The 20,676-nt window shown below is 40.5% G+C and overlaps 1 protein-coding gene across 1 annotated transcript in view; it reads right to left on the bottom strand.

Moving 5' to 3' along the window:
• LOC149315212 (voltage-gated delayed rectifier potassium channel KCNH5) overlaps window positions 1-20,676 on the bottom strand; it is a 244,103-nt gene that overhangs the window by 65,419 nt on the left and 158,008 nt on the right. Inside the window, exon 9 of the mRNA XM_089522753.1 lies at window positions 2,046-2,298. Coding sequence (XP_089378879.1) covers window positions 2,046-2,298 — 253 coding nt within the window. The remainder of the gene's footprint in view (window positions 1-2,045; window positions 2,299-20,676) is intronic.

Below are 20,676 nucleotides of genomic sequence, written 5' to 3'. Positions count from 1 at the left end.
ATCAGGCCATACATCAAGTAAAGATGTCATAGCAGATACAGGTTGAGTTGGTGGGGGGCAGTATGGTGTAATGGTCTGAGCATTGGACTAAGACACTGGGAGATAAGGGTTCAAATCAGCCATGGAAACATGCCAAAAGAACCCTATGATAGGTTCACCTTAGGCTCACCATAAATCAGAAATGACTTGAAGGCACACAACAACAACAAAGACAAGCCCAAAGATGGAAGTATCAAACTAGTAGCCATGTTGGCTGGGAGATTCTGAGAGCTATAGTTCAAAAAATACTATTTCTAAGCTCTGGCTAGGCTGAATCCCTCCCATCTGCCCTCCTCCTCTCTCACACATCCACACAGAAACATGTGTGCCCCACAGAAAGTGATAGTGAATGTCTGATGACTTTGGGGGAATTGTGAAATACTGTAAGAATGGGCTTCTCAACATCTTATACCACAAGTCTAAAGAGGTGTCAAATAAACCTTTCTACTTGAAACAGCAGTTTTCCTTCCAAATGGGTAACAGGATATAACCATGCCAAAATATCATTTTCATGGGGGAAATGGCCCCTGTACTCACTTAAGCGTCCCACTCAGGGAAGCCATTTTTCTGAGCCAGATAATATGAGGGACACTGTGTGTGAGAACAGTGCCCAAGGGAGGAAGTTGTTGAATTACATAACACTTCATTACCGCAGCATTAAGCGATGTGTTACAATTGCTAAGGATACTACATTTCAAGCTAAATTAAAGCCAATAGAGGGAGGAAAACAACACGTATTTCATTAATTTTTTTCTCAGCTGGTTTTTCATGTCATGGGCATGCAATATTCATGAGACTAGAAATTTATGTTAAATTCCTAGCACATAGCTTCCACTTTTTAAGTCACCCTGTTGACCCTGTGCCTGTTATTTTTGGAACTCTGAATAATCAAACGCACATCATTAATCTGCTTTCATAAACTTTGTAAGGCCACAAAGGACTTCTTTGCTTAGATGGCATTCAAAAATGATTAGGCCAATTCAGGGATGACAGGCTGATCAGACTGCCAAATTACATCAGATTGCAAAACATAATTTTTATATTCTAAGATAGTATATAGTGGTGTAGTGGTATATCTTAAAGTGTGAGAGCTCATCATATCAGCTCCAAAGGTCATGTCCTCCAAGAGAGTCCAAAAATAAAGGTGGCTATTTTCATTCCTATCAACAGACCAATTGTCAGCTCCATCAGGAGTAGGTCCTTTGTAAACTGAATGTGTCTGAAAAGCTCATTCCATGCCAAAGTGGATAGACCACAACAATAAGGATAGACCACAACAACAGCATGTGTCTTAGCATGCAGAATTTCCTCCACAGAAGTGTTTGGACATTTTTGTCCAAAGAACGTCCACTTTCAGTTCAAGGTTGTAGAAGCAGAGTTGCACATGTGCTTCCATTGCATAGATATTGGGCATAGATGAACACAGCATTGCACTTGGATGTGCATGTATGCTTGGCTGTGGATTTGGTTCCACCTCTGTGCTTTGATTCCATTGTTTGCTATATTGCCATGTAACACAAACAGTGTGCAGCACAATTACTGGGTAATTTTACATCCAAACAAGACAGAGGTGCTGCTCATGGTCAGTTGAAACACAGATCAGGAGCATAAGGATTCACTTAAAGTGGTATCAAACTGCTTTATTTCTGCAGTATAGACAAGGCCACAGACAGTTCACAAAAAAACTAAACTTTCTTTTTTCCTGTGCAAAAAATAATGTGCATAAACCAGCACTTACTGCGCAGAAATGCTATTTTGTGCTGTGGAGAAGATGCATGCATTTTTCACTCAGAGTAAGTTCCAAACTTGCAAAGATTCTTCTCCACCTGCAATTTTCTGGCTAGGTTTTCCTGATACCCGAGAAATCTTTTTTGGACCATTTCTGAAAATATGTTAAAAGTATTCTTTCCATCCCTACTTGGACAGCATTAAGATTAATCAGTTTTCGCAGGTACAGTTGATGTAGTGGAAGCAGATGGTGACGTGTTAAAAGGATCTCAACTTACCTAATATAGCCACCACTTCATCATCCTGTATGACTTCTAGGGATCCTGAGACGACAAAGCAGAGGGCATCAACACTTTCACCGGCATGGTAGATGAGGTCTCCAGGAGCGCAGTGAATCGTCTGGAACTCAACGGCGAGGGCTCTCAGGCAGCCATCACTAGCTAGCCGAAAAGCCGGATGTTCATTAAAGACTTTCCGGTTGAGATGTACACAAATATCTGCTCTCATGTCTTTGGGACAAATTGAAAGGACCTGAAGAAAGAAAGAAAATTTACTGTGAGGGCAACAGGAATAGTCAATATTTGGAGGCCATGAGAAGACTAAGGCTACTGCCACAATGCAGAATTAATGCAGTTTGACACCACTTTGACACCATGGCTCCATCCTGTGGAATCCTGGGATTTGTAGTTTTTGGAGATAGATAACCTGCTCTGTCAGAGAGCTCTGGCACCCCAACAAACTACAAATTCCAGAATTCCATAGTGTTGAGCCATGGCTGATAAAGCAGTCTGCCATGTCAATGCAGCCAAAGATGATTAGGAATGGGGAAAGTGCATTCCCTCGGCCCCATTTTTGAGGATGCTGAAGCCCATTAGATCGCTTCCTCAGGCTTCCCAAATGTAAACACCTCTCCCCACTTTTTAAAAAAGGCACATTTTTCAAATAATTTTGCACACAACTAGGCAGAAAACTGTGGAGATGTGTAAAAGCATCCCTGCAGAACCCCACACACTTCACAGTACCATCACTACCTCCCAAATATCTCGGCAGTCATCACAGTCTCTCTCAAAATGGTTGCAGGCAGTTTTGTATCACTTCCAGACTCCAGTTGCCATTTTGAGAGAGATGGCAGACAAAAATGGAGGTACTGGACCTTTCTGGGAGACTGTGCAGGCCCTGAGTGGAGCTTCAATGGGGAATGCCCTCCCTCTGGCTCCGGTGCAGTTGTATGTGTGTGTTTGTATTGTGTGCTTTCAAGCTGTTCTGACCTATGCCAATCCTAAGACAAAACCTATCATGGGGTTTCCTTGGCAAGATTTATTCAGAGGAGATTTGTCATTGCCTTCCCCTAAGGCTGAGAGCATGTGACTTGCTGAAGGTCACTCAGAGGGGCTGAGCTGGGAATCAAACCTGATCTTCAGAGTCATAGTCCAAGACTCAAACTGCTATACCAGCTCTCATTTATATGATGCTTCTTTACAGTGTCCAGAGAAATTATTTCAGCTATAGTTGTCGTTGTCGTTGCCAACCCCATGTTACAAGTACTATATGGGGAACTGAGGCTGGGAAGGTGTACATTGCTTTATGCTGAAATATATTTGACCCAAGGCTTCTTGACTCTTTGCTCAAACATCTGCCAAAAGGCTACACTAGTTCTTATTGTTCATAATTAACAGAAATCATATCTACACTTCAGCCTTATCTTGACTTTCTTTCCTAAAGAACCAGGAGAAAAGTATGTTGGTGACATTTCTGAGAATTGTATGAAAGACTCCTAGGCCCCATCACATCATTAGAATTTCATGAAGAGACTAAGGGTGCATCTGCATTGTAGAAATAATGCAGTTTGACACCATGTTAAGTGCTGTAGCTTCATCCTATGGAATCCTGGGATCTGTACTTTAAAAAGGTCTTTAGCCTTCTCTGCCAATGGTGCCTCGCAAAACTACAGATCCCAGAATTATGTAGGATGGAGCCACGGTAGTTAAGAAGGTGTCAAATTGCCTTTTCCCTACAGTGTAGATATACCCCTTATGACCATTAAAGCAGGTGGAGACATACCCTAGGACCATAACCAGATATATTGGCAATACCATGTCTCTAAATCATTGTATCCCAAAGGATTTTTTTGTCTTTTTGAAAGGAAACTGGTAGTACACTGAACTCTACAGTTTATTGAATGGCTCAAAACCAGGCAGGCTCTGGCTTGGAACCCCAATGTTCCACCTTGAACAAGCAATTAAACTGACTTTATACAGAATTCTTATAAAAACATGCACCACTTGAGCAATAGAAGGCTATAATATACAGACTCATCAATGAGGAGCAAGCACTATTTACAAACTATCTGCCTTTGTATCTTTTTCTGGTGTTCTAGCTGATATCATATCAGCAGAATATGCCAAGATGCTATGGAGCATGGCTCAGAAGGTTTGATACATATTTAATGTAACTTGAAATCACTAATTATAATTGTAACCATTTCTATTTCTAAGCAAATGTGTTGTTCAACATGGCTCTATCTCATATAGGCTGATATGGTTACTTTCTAATTTTTCCTCTGTAGGGGAACAAAGGAATGGGATGAGCATAGAGGGCTATGTTGACAAATGTTGAACCCTTTCTGTGTCCAAGGATTAACGTTCTTGTCCTCATCCCCATCTTCAGTATATCCTTCCAAGTAAGTGCATTTAGTATATAACAGTTAAATACCCTTTAACTGTCAAGAGTTAATCCTACAAAATCCTGAGATTTGTAGTGTGGTACTCAGAACTCTTTGCTAGAAAGCCTAAGTACTGTGGTCCATTTCCACCAAACTACAAATCCTAGGCTTCTACAGCATGGAGCCATGGCAACCGATGTGGTACCAGACTGCTATAACATTGTAGCATGAAGAAACTCACTCTTGTGATCCCGTAGAAGGTCTTGAAGCCCAAATCATATCCTTCTATAGCTCACTTTTTCTGTAGCCAAACATTTACCTATTTATTTTCTTTGTTTTGGAGTCTCACAGTAGGATTCTAGCTATGCTTATTCAGAAGCAAGTCCTGTTGAGTTCAGTACAGCTTCCAAGTAAGTGCATTGAGGATTATATTATAAAACAACCTGAATAGCTACTGCAGTCTTTTTCATGGTGACATAAAAAAAAAAAAATTGAGAGAGTAGCAGAAAGAAAGAGAGACAGAGAGAGGGAGAATTCCAAGGTACTCGGATATCTAAGTAATTCTATCATTTCAAATGGCATTCTTTTTTGTAGACACAATGGTGGCACTTTCATCGTGCTCTCTGGCACTTTCAGAAGGCAAGACCTCTGCTGTGTAGGACAAAAAGCCAACTCAACCCATCAGGAAGAAGTCAGTAATTAGCTGAAGTTATGAGCCAAAAGCTTCTATGCACACAGCCAGTCTCAAGCTGTCACCAGATGAATATAAGCAGAGGGAGCCAGCCCTCCTAAAGGAGAAAGGAACAAAGCCCTTCTCCATGGGATCCATGCTTCATTTTATTTTTCATTTTGAAAATGAATTTTGCTTCTCAAACTAGGGGGAAAACATTCCACACAAGGCAGCATGTGTTTCAGTTAAACAAAAGCAAAGGTGCTGAACCTGCAGTCCTCCTCCTATGTATGGTGTAGTCCAAAGAGTCTTAAGAATAAAGTCTTTCTTTAAGGGTCTTGAATTGCAGTTAGTAGAAATTGTTCTTGCTGTAGTTGTTGTATGGCTTCAAGTCATTTTTAATTTATGGTGACTCCAAGGCGAACCTGTCACAGAGTTTTCTTGGCAAGATTTATCCAGCAGTGCTGGGTGCTGCTTTTGCATCTTACCTGCCATGATTTTGTTGTTGCTGTTGTTGTGTGCCTTCAAGTTGTTTTTAATTTATGGCAACCCTAAGGCAAACCTGTCACAAGGGTTTCTTGGCAAGTTTCGTCAGAAAGGGCTTCCCACTGCTTTCCTCTGAGGCTGAGAGTGTGTGACATGCCCAAGGTCACCCAGTGGGTTTCCATGACTGAGCAGGGATTTGAACCCTGGTCTCCCAGAATCTTAGTCCAACACTCAAACACTACACCACCTTGGCTCTCCTTAAAATTTTACTTATCCAGTTTAGTATTTTTTTCCTCTAGAAATTATTTTCAGGGCAGGTTAGCCACCTATGTTGCCAGTCTCCTCTTTTACCATCATAGCTTTGACAGATAATGATCAAACACCAGTCTCTGGGGTTCTGACCCCAGTCTCCCAAATAAACCTGGAACTTTGGACAGCTCCTTTGAAGTTGGGACTAAAGTCCAAAGCTGTCCTGCTGACTTAGAAGCCACTAGTCATTACTGAAGGAAAGACCTCTGTGAATGAGATCAAGTCTGCTTTTTCTGAGTGAGACTTCCAGAATCTGGGGATCTATGTATGTGAAAGCTTTTTAGAATGGCCAAAGGAAAACGGTTTTCTCTCTGGGAGAAATTCTATCTGGCACTCTTTTTGTTGATGCTGTTGTTGATGCTCTCCTTCTTACATGCTACCCGTGCCAACTGTGGGATTTATGTCTCCAATTTATTACATGATAGCCCTTTCGACTGCACCATTAACTGGCCATTAAAAGCTGCTTCCTTCTCATAATCTAGAACTGGGAGCATAAGAGCTGGAGTCAGCAGCCTGCTGGTTTTCTGTGGTTTGGATGAAACAAGATTCCACTGGGCAAAAACAATGATCATGTAGCATTATCTTTCTTTCAATTATTTAGTAGAAGGCTAATAAACCTGGGGCATGGGAAGCAGAGAATATTTATACAGCAGCTGGCCAGCTATATATGGCTCTTCCATCATCATGCATCATGGCAAAACAACTGTGGAGAGAAGCAGAATAGCTGAAGGGATGTCTTTCTTTGGATCTGTCATTGATATGTTGTTGGACAGATGTTTGAAAACAATGTTGCTGTGTGCCTTCAAGTCATTTCTGACTTATAGTGCCTTACGGTGAACCTCTGATTAGATTTGCTTGGCGAGATTTATTCAGAGGAGATTTGCCATTCCCTTCCTGTGATGATGAGAGAGTGGGACTTGCCCAGAGTCATCCAGTGAGTTTCCATAGCTGAGAGGGGATTCAAATCCTGGTCTTCAGGAATCCTAGTTCAACATTCAAACTGCTACACCATGCTGGTCCTTGAGGTGCATCTACACTGCAGAATTAATGCAGTTCGACACCACTTTAACTGCCATGGCTCAATGTTAAGGAATTCTGTAATTTTGTGAGATATTTTGCCTTCTCTTTCAGAAAGCTCTGGTGCCACAATAAACTACAAATCCCAGAATTCCATAGGATGAAGCCATTATACTTTAAGCAGTATCAAACTGCATTCCATTTGCAGTGGGGCAGCAGCCTGAGTTTGAAAACAACAGTAGTATCAATTTACATGATCCACACTGTTAAAAGATATCAAATATTAGGCTAGGCAATGCACAGCTTGCAGCCCAATTGCACCCACCCATGCACACACACTCCATTTATGCCACTGAAGTTAGGTGGCATGCCAAAATGCCCTCCCAAATATTTTCTGCTTGAATTGTAGGGGCATTCCCAGTTTGCTGCCCCAGTTAATGGTATAGTGGGAAGGTAAGGCACATAGTGGTTCCAGATGGAAGGAGGAATGCCTGCCCAAACTAGAAGTTTTTATGATGCAGGAGGCTGCTGGTCAATGCTGCTTTGGAGAAATACAGCCATTTGATACTACCTGCAATACCTCCCAGTACATACAGCAATATACACATGAGTACAAAGGTCTATAAATTAAAAGAGAAAATATTTTACACATATACACACACAAAGAAGCTTCAGGACATAGAGTATGTGGCACAAAGGATGGAGGATGGAAGTAGAATTTGAAATTTACCAAAGAACCATGGAGGGGATATTAGAATGGTGGATACTTAGGATGGCACTGCATTTACAACTCTGCTTTTGCAAATTAAAACACAATATTTCAAGCTGGACAACACTGTTCAACCACTTCTGTTGGGGAATGTAGCGTGTCAATGGGATTCCAGCTGTGGAATGTCTAGGCTCCTGCTACACTGCAGAATTAATGCAGTTTGACACCACTTTAATGGCCATGGCTCCATCCGATGGAAATCTGACCGAGAAGGCTAAATACCTCACAAAACTATGAGACCCAGATGAAGCCATGACAGTTAAAGCAGAACTGCATTATTTCTGCAGTCCTGGTGCAATGTTTCCAAATTTGCATTTTAACATATACTGTACATATGTAGATGCATTTTTAATGCAAACTTTGATTTCCCCTAGGATCTCGGTTTCCTCCTTCCTGGCCATACAGAAATGGCCAGTCTAACCTAACATATTGAGACAATAAATATAACTTGGGCACCTGAAGAAAAAGACAATAAGAAAACTGGGAACAATCCACAGTGAAAACGATATTGTTTTGCTCCTACTTCTGCTTTGCTCATGAGACTCAAGAAAGAAAGCTTCCAATTCCCCAAGGAGCTGCCTCTGATATTGTTTTCCCTTTCCTCCAGCATTTTCTCAGCACAGGCAGGGTGTTTAAGATAAGCTTCAAGAATGACTGAAAAGGACTCTGTAGGGAACAGGGTTGATAAAAAGGTGGCGAACAGAGTTGAAGGAACCAACACAAAGATTCACTTCACCACCCCCATTCCCATTTAGGGTTATCTACAACTGACAAGTGTCTGCTAAAAGGATTTCAACTATCCAAAATAGCATTTTTTTCCCACCGAGCAAGCCTTCTGGGTGGCTTAGCAAGTGCTATGAAATCGATTAAGACTGGTTAAGACTGGCACCCATAGCTACACAATTAATGCCAAACAGCTCTTTGGAATACTTTCATCTCGGGGATTCACTCAAATGCTATGAAATTAACCACACGAAAAGCAACAGTTTCAATCCCTCCCCATTTTGTAGCCTGGGTGGATCCGCCACGCAGACCACCAAGACAGTGTACGCTGAAGAAGAGAGCTTGGAAAGGTTGCTTTAGAACAGGAGCTCTCCATTTTGGGTCCCTCCAGATGTTTTGGACTTCAGCTCCCACAATCCATCATCATTGGCCAGGCTGGGAGCTCAAGGACAAAACAGCTGCTCATAGAAGCTAGCACACTAGATTTAGGACTACATAGAAAGAGACAAACACATTGTTGTTACTCTTTGCTTGATATTCTTAAAGTAACGGGTTACATTAGCTCTTTGGCTACCTCTGCACTGTAGAAATAATGTAGTTTGACACCACTTTAACTGCCATAGCTCCATCCTATGGAATTCTGGGATTTAGTGTTTTGTGAGTCAGAGAGCTCTGATGCCACAACAAACTGCAAATCCCAGAATTCAATAGCATTGAGCCATGGTTGTTAAAATGGTGTCAAACTGCTTTATTTCTGCAGTGCAGATGTAACCTTAATAACATGTTACTAATGTGTTACTTTTTAATTAAAAAATCAAAACTACAAAAATTATGCCAATTCTTTCAAGAAGTAACATTTTAAATCAGAGGTGGTGAAGGACAATTTTCACCCCATCTCACCCCTGCAAACCTGATATAAATGAATTGGGTGTCATGTCATTTCTAGTTTTGGAGGATTTTCTGCAAACTTTTGTATCTATTTATTTACTTATTTATTTGCTTTTGTGGTCCTGTGGTGGACTTGGGGTGGAGAAAAGCCACTAAATCCTATAGCAGTTTTGAATCAATTTGAGAGGGCTGTTTGGAAAATAGCCTGAAAAGTTTTTTTTTTGGGGGGGGGGGGGTGTCTGGGGCTCTTTGGGGTTCCCAGAAAGTTTCAAGGACCGCACTTTGTAGTCCCAAAGGGTGAGCCTGGTCTATGGGCTGCATTTTGGGCATCCCCATTCTAAACTAACAAACAAGCCATTAATCATTCTTCAAGAAATTGTGACATTCAATGTTGTTGACATTAAAACAATTCAATCTGATGCCGTTGGGCCCCAGTCCTATGAAAAACAAGGAGTAATGATGTCACTTTTAATGAGTTATTTTCAAGCTCTCACAAAAAGCTTAGTTCTTTGTAAACTGGTTGACAGACTTTGTATGTAGGGCGAGTTCTCTGAATATCAGAGGAATTCAGGCAAGAAACTTGCCAACATTACCTCCTTCCTGTACAATGTTTGCATTTACAAAGAGGAACATTTTTGGTAAGAAATATCATGTGTTCCTCCTGTTCTCCAGCTAGTGTGTTTATTATTTGCCATGGACACTCTTTAGATCTCCTTGTTTGGCCTCAGCAGCAGAAGGGCTACTTGCTCACTTCCACATATATGCCTAGTAATGTAGTGGAACCAGGGCTCAGAGGCTTTACACAACAGGACTTTTTGATTGAGGACAAATCTGCCAGCCTCTCAGGATTCTCCATTTCCTCTGAATTTAGCTGAAATGTCATAGTACCTGGAAGAGGGGGAGGCATTTATCCAGAACTAAGATATATATTTTCATAAGTTACACTTGACACAAATTATCATAGGGCTCTTTCTATACTCTATACAAGTATAGTGCCATAATTCCAGTTTAACTGCCATGGTTCCATTCCCATAGGATGTTGCCAGGGCAGGTAAAATGGTATTATGCTGCTATAATTGTGTGGTGTAAAAGAGCCTCTGGTTTGGCTTGGGACGTTATCGTAGATGCCACGTAGAAGATGAAGTTCACCTGTTTTCTGCTGCTCCAAAGACCATTGAATACTAATGCATTCAAATTACAGGAAAAGAGATTCTTCCTAAACATTAGTAAGAACTTTTTTTTTTTACTGTGAGAGCTGTTTGATGGTGGAATATGCTGCCTTGGAGGGTAGTAGCTTCTCCAGCTTTGAGTGTCACCCCAAGGTCTAGCTCTCTACATTTCTCCTTTTTCAATATCACGTTGATATCAAAACAGACATTTTAGGCATGTTTAGCCGAGAAGGCACCCCCAGTGCAGTAAACTAGCCATGCCATATAAAGCCATCCATGGCCATGTAAGGAGATCCTACTGGCTCAGTGCAGGGGAACTCAAGAACACATGTCTAGGATAGATTAATCAAGATTGGAATCTTCATCATCCCTACATTGATAGGAGTGATGTTGAGTAATAGACTTGGTGTTTGCAAAAGAACAAAAGTCCAAGCATACCTTCCTCTAGAAGAGATAGTCTGTTGTCTAGAGAGATTTGCATTGATTATCCAGTAACTTACAAGTTCTCTGCTGATTCTTTTCTCCTGGAAACTTCAATTTAATCCCAGAATCTGCCCCAGGATACATTCTGCCCAGTAAATATGCCTCCCAGTGCACCATCAGTTTGGCCATGTTGGAGATTCAGACAGACACCCTGTTCATCTCTTGCCTGACTCCTCAGCATAAGCTGGCCAACCCAGTGTTCCAACGCACCTGTTGAGCGATTTCTCACTACATTCCACATCTGGAACTGGTACAATATTACCCTCTGTAAACCCTTTTAAGTTGCTATCTGCTACCACCTTTATATCATTAGTTCTTGCATATCTGCTTGAATGGAAGTCTTGTGTGATTGTTGATAACTTGTAATTAAAATGTGTCAAACCTGTACTTGGGAGTTCTGTTTCTCAGAACCATTATACACAGGCTTGATCCCTGTTTTGAGTTGCCCGAGCCCTCTCAGCTGCTATAGTTCCTCTATTCCTCTATTAAATACTTATTGTAGGTGCCCTCTTGGGACCCTGATATTTTGGGTAACAAGAGGTTGGATGGACATCTTTTATGAGGTTTTAGGTATGTATTCCTGCATGGCTTACACTGTGACTAGATAGCCCTTGTTGTCCCTTTCAGCTCTAGAGACTTTATCACACGTGGCTTTTAAACTGTGATTAGAGTCAGAAAAAAGAGGCTTTGGCAATACCTATCATACAACAACACCTCCAAACCACAGCTGCTGTGTTTGCAAAATGTGGTTAGGGCATCCCTTTTCATTGATGGGGGAAACCCATCAATGAGCTCACAAGTGTGCAAGTCCCCAGGTGCAAAACTTTGCTGCCAAGGAAGTTGTGATATTGACCATGGGGTCATATGGTAGCAGTGTCTTCTCCTTTCTCCCTGTTCCCCCTCCCCATCACTATTCCCAAGCAGTCTGATTGCCTTTATTTATTTGTTTGTTTATTTTCTATTTCCTTTCTTTATGTCTTTTTAAAAACTTAAATTGTAGTAGCAGAGCTCTGGAACTGCAGGAAATAGTGTAAATAAAAACGAATATTTAAAAAGAAACTTGAAATGCATGCTGGAGGCAGGGAGGCTGGGTTAGGAGAGAGTCAGGACTAGACTGTGATGACAGAAGCAGCTCCAGTCATTTCAGGGCTGCTTCTGCCATCTCACTTTCTTCCTGACATGTGAAGGAAGATGTGAGTAGACATACAATAATGGCTGCTCACAAACAAGTACAATTCTGTGTTCCTTAACAAGTCTGACTGCAACGGGAACAGAACTCATGCAGTAATGTCCTAAGATTCTATGATTCTACCGTTCAGTTATGACCCATTCCTCATAAGCCTCCACCTCTGCTCATGTTGACAGGGGGATTTGGGGAGTTGTGGTTAAAAAGTTACTTTTTCAAGTTTTGCCTCCTTTTTCCCCTGTAATTTCCACTAACTGGGTCTGGCAGCTATTTGCAAATTACTAAACAAATTACTGAATACTTCATTTTTGCAAGCATTGACAAAAGGCATGGTAATTAATCTAGCTTTCCCAGGATCATTTTATTCCTTTATTCTCTCTCCCTATTTCTCTCTTTTCATTTTAAACGCTTGCCTGGGTAACGAGTACAAAAGATATTTTTTTAAGAAAAAAAACTTACATGCAGAAAGAGAAAATGTGCCACTATCCCATAACTATGAATGCCACAATAATTTATGTAGTTTGTTGAACAAGCTGAGAGTCCCTGGTCAGCAAGCAGGGTCTAATTGGTTTTCTGATCAGAAAAACTGTGAGATTAAGCCAGTGCCCAGAGAAAGAAGGAACACGAACAGTAACAGTGTTCATCACTAAAATCCTCCTTACCATAAATGTACATATCGAGATGGCTCCTGCAGTGAATGTGTTGTGGATTTTTAAAACATCTTCATGTTCAGCACACATAAAAACATGAATAGGGAATATGGTGGCAGTTGGGAGGTTGTGGGACTGCAATTCCTATCATCCCTCCTCTATGCCTGTTAGTACGTGATCATCTCTCTCTTTATTGATTGAACGTAACTGTTTTTTATTATTTTATTTATCTGTTTTACCAAATCTATTTCTATTGTACTAGCAATGTATTATTTTAATCTTGTGGACAGATTTGTATCTCCCCGCTTTTAAACTTAGAACAGTTTCTTATATGTGTCTTATTTTACTTTTTATGCATTTTTTAACCATTGATCTGCTGGTCTTTGACCATAATAAAGTTTATCTATCATCTCTCCTCATTGGTTGATGAGAGATGTAGTCCAGCAAGGTCCAGAGGGGTAGGCAATCCCCATCCCTGTTTCAAAATGATCTTTAGGATTGGAGAAAAAGCCACAGTTTGTTTGGCAAAAGCAAAAATGCCTGTTGCAATACCAAAGCGAACCGGAGATCAAGGGCTATCTAAGACAACTCACTTTTTGGTTCACTTTTACATCATCACCTGCCTTGAGATATGGGCTGGCTGATATATATTCCCAGTTTCAGGCCATGAAGCCTGGTTATTAATAGTGAAAAGTATAACAGAAGTAATTGCATGCTGGTTAATAGATGGTGCCTCTGAAGGTTTAAAAGAGTCAGTTCTATTTAGAAAGCAATTGTGAACTGTTGCTCTCTGGACATGACAGCAAGTAAACTACTAAAAAGTGATAACAAAACGTGGTCAGTTTTATGGGGGGGAAATATGAGAATCCAACCAGGAATAATCTCTCATCATAAGGATGCTTAATCATGCTTGATGACAGAGATACAAACAGATAGTTGGTGGTCCTTAATTCTGGGTTCTCTTTAATTGTAATGATTTGGCTGGATAAGATTGGATAATAATAAAAGTCCACTAAAATTGCTGGCTGACAAACGGTTTGGGAGGTGTAGTGCAACCACAATATGAAAGTCACCTTAAACCAAATAAAAAAGTGGTTTGTGTGTTTGACTACCACTCTGGAAATCAGGGTTCGATTTCCTGCTTGGTCATGAAACCCACTAGATGACCTTGGGCAAGTCATGTACTCTCAACCTCATGGGAAAGCATTGGCAAACCTTTTTGGAACAAATCATGCCAAGAAAACCCCATGATCGGTTAGCCTTAGGGTCACCATAAGTTGGAAATGTATTTCTGCAGATGCAGTCTTACCTAGGGATGTAATGGGATCGGGGGGGGGGGGGGGTGAAAGCATTGCCCTCCCAAATAGAAATGTTGACCCTCCACATGAAATTTTTACTTCATTCTAGCATCGCAGAGAGTGAAACACTGAAAATCCTTTATACTTGTGCTTATACTGTGTTTGCATCCCCTTGGGAACTTTGCTTTGGATACCTATTTCTAAATGCTTCTAAAGGTTCAAGTTACTGCAATGCTAAAACGTAGGGGAATGAAGGAAAATTTCATGGTGGTGGTGGGGGGGGGCTGAATCCTTATTTGGAAACAACCCTCATTTGGCCATCCCCATAGCTACAACCCTGTATTTTTGTTGCTGAGTGCCTTGAAGTTATTTCTGACTTATGTCAACCCTAGCATATGGTTTTCTTGGCAAGATTTGTTCAGATGACGGTTTTTTCATTGCCTTCATGTTTATTGCTATTACCTTTTATTATCCCCTCTGTTGTAAGCCGCCCGGATTCCCAGTGATTGGGCGGCATATAAAGAAATCCTATCATCATCATCATCATCATCATCATCATCATCATCATCATCATCCCTCTTAGGCGGAGAGATTGTGACTTGCCCAAGGGTTTTCATAGCCATATGGGAATTTGGATCCTGGCTTCCAAAAGTCCGAGCCCAAAAATCAAATACACTAGACTGACTCTAATATATATGTTGAAAGAAATTGGTACAAATATAAATGGTCTATAAGGACAACAGAGAATATGTTTGTTTGTTTGTCTGATGGATTTATATCTCAGCTTTCTCTCAAAATGGGATTCAAGACAGCTATGTTCAGTATGAAATGCCTACAATAAGATAATGTGCTTAGATACTGTAAATCTCTATAAGAACAGGACTGAAATGTCTATGTAATGTAATAATCCTCCTTAAGGGGAACAGAAATGTATACCTGATTTGTTTGATTAAATAAATAGCAAGAAAATTATGTAGCTGCCCGATTATTCCCATCATAAAATTTCCCAAAATACCAAAACATAACAGTTTTAAGGGGAGTGCTGATGCCAAACTCCTCACTAAACAATATTGCTCTTTAGAAACTTGGAAGCTCAGGAGACCTAAACAAGAAGGAACTCTAGCTAGAGACAGGTTGGTAAACAAATGGCAAAGAACCTTCAGTCACACCATAAAGGGGTTAATGGAATCACACCTGTTTCCGGTACAGAGAGATAGAAATAGAGACAGAGACAGAGACAGAGACTGGAGGGATACCATCTAGGGTCCAGGATTCTGGCCTTAGCCCTGAGATCTTGAAGAACTACACCTATCCCATATCTTTACTTTTTGTCCTCTGGACATGGGCAACAACTATGATAAAAGAAGACCATGTCCACCCATGTATGTGTCTGTGGCCATAAGAACTAGAAGACCTCCAGTGTGACATAGCTGTATTAATCTAGAAAGTCAATGTGCAAAGGGATCTTGAAAGAAGCTTTTGTAGCATGAACTTTCATAGACTTGAGCCTACTTCCTCAGATGCATAGGGTGGTGTAGAGAGTCCAAAGACAGACATATATAAGCCAGTTGTGTATGAGAATGACAATTGAAATTCAAAACCATGTAGGTATGGAATTGAGGTGGCAAGTTCAGTTTTTAACAATAGTCATTGGGGGGCAAAGGCCAGTTCTTTGTTAAGGAAGGTATGGCAACTAGCTTCTATTGAAAAGTTAACTAATATACTTCAAATAGCTAAAGGGAAGAATGAAAAACATAATTTTACTGAGATATGGAATTGTTTTATTGAATATATGGAGGTGGGAGGATATAATGGTGGTCTTCCAGAGGTATTGAAGCCTTTTCAGCTGCCTGTATAAGGAAACACATTTGACATCTTTTATTTTGGTATAATGGCTGCGTAGCTTAATTGAAAAATAATCTTTGTACCACTGTTGTGGGAAGGGGTTGGATCAGGGATGATCTTATAATTTGTTGTTGTCAAGTCATTTCTGACTTATGACAAACCTATCATGGAGTTGTCTTGGCAACATTTGTTCAGAGGTTTCCATTGCCTCCCCTGAGGCAGAGAGTATGTGATTTGACCAAGGTCACCCAGTGGGTTTCATGGCCAAGTGGGGAATCGGACCCTGGTCTCCAAAGTTGTAGTGCAAGCTTTCCTGGATGAGACTGATTATCTAAACCCATGTCAGTTTAGTTTTAGGTCTGGTAATGGGACAGAAACTGCTTTGATCGTTTTGCTGGATGACCTATGCAGGGAACTGGATAGTGGGAGTGTGTCCTTGTTGGTTCTACTGGACCTCTCAGCAGCTTTCGATACCATCGGCCATCGTATTGCCTCTCTGGGATGGGGCTTGGAGGGAGTGTTCTTCAGTGGCCTTCTCAGTGGCTGCTCCCAAGCTTTGGAACTCCCTCCCTAGAAAGGCCAGGATGGCTCTATCCCTGCTATCCTTCCAGCAGCAGATAAAGGCATTCTTGGGCTGGCAGGCCTTTGCAAACTGATAAGGGCTGGGAATGTTGTGCTATTTAAATTTTAAGGTGTGTATTTTTAACATATTCTATTTTGATTCATAACTGTTATAACTTTTTAAATGGTTTATTTTTTAATTTTATATCTATACATTTTAACATTGTACTGTTTTAAAATTGAATTGTTTTAAATCTGCTGTTCACTGCCTATACTGGGAGAAAGGTGGGATATAAGAAAATGTAATAATAATAATAATAATAATAATAATAATAATAATAATAATGCAGCACTCAAACTACTGTGCCATGCTGGATCTTAACATAGAAATTACACATAATTAAAAGAACTGGAAAAGACCTTAAACCCTTGAAAACTGGAAATCTGTTTGTAGCCTGAAGAGCTCTTTTCAGCCAGTAAAAGCCAAACTTTCCCTAACCAGAGAAGACAAAGCTGGAGATAAGCCTGAAACATTTATTTCTCTATGGGGCCTCTAGGCACTTCCATGTAATGCTTTTCTCTGTGTGACTCCAGAACGTTTTCAAATGGTTGAAAGGGAAGGTGGTGCCTGGTAAGGGATGAAGAGGAGAACGATTAGAGAAGACTGAATGAGAAGCAGGTTGAAGAGAAAAACTAATGAAAAAGAAAGAACTTGGGGGTGGGCCAGAAAAAAAAGGGAGAGTAGAAATAAAAATAGCAGCAGAGTTGGGATGAGGGGCCTAAAGGGTCTTGAAGCCATGAATAGTTGGCATTTCTGTTAAATATGACTGTTTTTCACTGAATGCTTCCATTTCTCCTGCAAGGCAAAATAAAACAAGCTCAACTAAACCACTCAGTACTATGTTCTCCCTGTGGCTTCATAAAACCTAGCATCACTGTAGTCCAGAAATAATCAAGAAATCTAAGGTGGAAAATATACATTAGGGTTTTTTTTTTATCACTAGCGGAGGGCTACCTTAACTGAAACTGTGTTGGCTAAACAAACATTATTTGCCAATCTCTGCAGAATGACCTATTTTTTTCACAGCAAGAGAAGCAACCTATTAATTTTTCACCGGCTGTCAAGTGTGTTTCAATTAAAAGTGAGCTATTCACTTCAGGTGAGTATTTTAACTGTTCCCAAGAACTGCTGCAAATATTATCTTGACCGCTTAACAGACCTTATTTGAAGAGTGCTCTCTTGGCATTCCCCTCCTTTTCTGAGAGGCACAGACATTCTGTTTCTAAAATGTGTCAAGTTTACACTTTAAAATGTTTTTTTAAAAAAAAGAATGCAAGAAACAATTATATGCTTTTGGATTTATACTTCTTGAGGAGAGTGAATTAGCTTTCTGTTGAATATGTATAAATGGGAGATTCCAGGATGTTGCTACACAGAACAAATCTGGAAAATGTATCATCTGTTCTCACGTTGCTCCAGTGGGCACTCCCCAGCTGCGGTGGCTTGGTTCCAGGCTCTTCCACAGACTGGAAAAAAACATAGGAGCTCAAGCCCATATTAATCAATGGGCAGAAATGGACATGCAACTGCATTACAGGTGCATGAGGTATGCACTGCCATTGGCTAATATGGGGTGAAACCCTCCATAGGAGTGCCTGTTCATGGATGACTAACCTGTTGACAAAGCGGGCTCACTGTATTATGGACCTATGCTGCCTTGAGCTCTTCAGATATACAGTTAGCCCTCCCCATTTGCAGCTTTGACTTTTTCAGATTTGATTATTTGCCCTTTTGATTAATCTGTTCTTTCTAAGAATCTCTAGATCCTCCAGCGCAACTCTGCCAGATGTTGACCAGAGAGTTGTGCTGGAGAACCTAGATGTTCCTAAGAAAAAAACACTTCTCTAGGCATTTGTAGGTCATCCAGAATGTGGGAGGACCCACCAAATAAAATGATCCCAGATGTGAATGATTTTTAATATCCCATTCTTAGCAATGCTAGAAATTTGAAAAATGAAGGAAAATTTCATCAGGGGGATGACTTCAAGGAAGCAATTTGGTCCCCTGCCTAGTTGTACATCTGCTTTACCCTATGCCTTCTTTTTGAACTGCAATCTACATAAAAGATGTTTGGTGAAAAGCAGAAGTAGATATCTGGCTGAGAAACTGGCCATTTGACCCACAGAATTCATCTCACTCTACTTTAGTTAATGGCCAAAGCATACGTTGGTCAAAATGATGACACATTAAAAAATATATGAGCCTGCTCAAATATTATGATCTTTTCAGAAGGCTTTTCTCTCCATCACCCCACTTTCACACACTCATCTGGTGAGGACACCGGAGAAAGTCTTCTCAGTGGCTGGTCCTAATCTGTGGAACTCACTTCCAAGAGTGGCACAATTGGCCTCCCATTTCTCTCTTTTCATTGGCAAACAACGAAGATTTCAGCCTTTAACTCAGGTAGAAAGACTGCAGTGTGTGTGTGTGTGTGTGTGTGTGTGTGTGTGTGTGTGTTCAAGTCACCTGTTGACATATGGCAACCCCATGAATTTCTCAGGGTTTTCTTAGGCAAGGAATACTCAAATGTAGTCTTGCCAGTCCCTTCCTCTGAAATACAGCCTACAAACTTGACGGTCTGCCATCCAAGTATTAACCAAGATTAACCCCGCTTAGCTTCCAAAATCAGAGGATATCGGTACCTTTAGGGTATTTAGGCTCTTGTTTGTCTCGTCACAGAAAAGCGGGATAAAAATAAAAGTTTTATTTTTATTTATTGTTGTTGTTAACTGTCCTTGAGCTGATCGCAACTCATGGCGAGCCATGGAAAAGAACTTTCCAAGATCCCCTGTCCTCCACTGCTCTACTCAGGTCCTGCAAATTCAGTTCCATGGCCTCTCTGATTGAGCCAGTCTTCTTCACTTTCTACTGCCATCTACTTTTCCTAGCATTATTGTCTTTTCTAATGATTCATGCATTTTCATGATGTGACCAAAGTGCGACAGCCTCAATTTGATTTTAATTTAATGCGTTCAAATTAGGTTCATTGTTTAATGCTTTTTAAAGACTTTGCACCACATTTTGTTTTAGCTGTTTTGTTTCCATTTATAACATAAGCTGCTTTGGGTCCTATGTGAGAGAAGGGTGGAATATAAATCAAATAAATAAATAAATGCCCAAACATTTCTGTGCATGAAATTGTTTGTTGGGGTGGGAGTCTTGAAATGGTTCTGAAAGCTGGACAGTAAAGAAAGCTAACAGAAAGAGGATCATCTTGTTTGAAACATGGTGCTGGAGGAGAGTTCTATGGGTATGTGGACTATCAAAATGACAAATAAATTAATCCAAGAGCAAATCAAGCCTGAGCTCTCCTTAGAAGCAAAGATAATTAAACCAAGACTATTATATTTTGGATATATCATGAGAAGACATGACTCCCTGGAAAAGAAAATAATGCTTGGTAAGGTAAAGACAGTATGAAAAGAGGAAGACCTCATCAGAGGTAGAGAGAGTCACTCAAGAAGCTGTGGTCCTGAGTTTGCAAGACCTCAGCAGGTTGACAACAGTGACACTTGGAGGTCTCTCGTCCATCGGGTCACCTTAAATTAAACTTGACTTGATGGCAACTAACAGCAATAAGCCCAGAGCTTCATAGTGTCCTGCTACAAACCAGAGCACAGCTTCATATACACTGTCTCTTTTGCTTGAGGACACATCGACACAAACTATTTTAAGGTGGCACACTTCTTTCGTGACATATTGGCTAGCCGTTATTTTTATATCCTCACATTCCTGTACAGTTACCACTTTCTGTCACCATAGGAACTCTGCTGCAAAGGTTTAAATATAGAATCTCTCTCTCTCTCTCTCTCTCTCTTTGCAGGCATATGCAATTCCTCCAAGCTCCTTTTATTATTTAGCTTGTAAAGAAGGGAATTGTACTTCTCATAATAGAACACTTTGGTGCCTAAAATATACTATATGAGACTGGAATGAATAACACCACAATGGAATAAAAACTATTCCAAAGAATGTTGTGAGATTTTTTGTTGTTGATGATGAAACAACAATTGCCTGCAACAGAGCAATGCCTGTAGTCTGAAAACTCAAAGAAGCAAAATCCAGCTAAAGACTGCAATTGCAATGATCTCATTGTTTCTTGCTAGTGTGAGAGAATAAATCTGCTAATACA

The sequence above is a fragment of the Sceloporus occidentalis genome, unplaced genomic scaffold (genome assembly GCF_023333645.1).
Source record: "Sceloporus occidentalis isolate IW3139 unplaced genomic scaffold, rSceOcc1.0.p SCAF_4, whole genome shotgun sequence".
NCBI lineage: Eukaryota > Metazoa > Chordata > Lepidosauria > Squamata > Phrynosomatidae > Sceloporus > Sceloporus occidentalis.
Note: the sequence above shows the minus strand (reverse complement) of the source record. Positions and strands in the feature narration are given on the sequence as shown.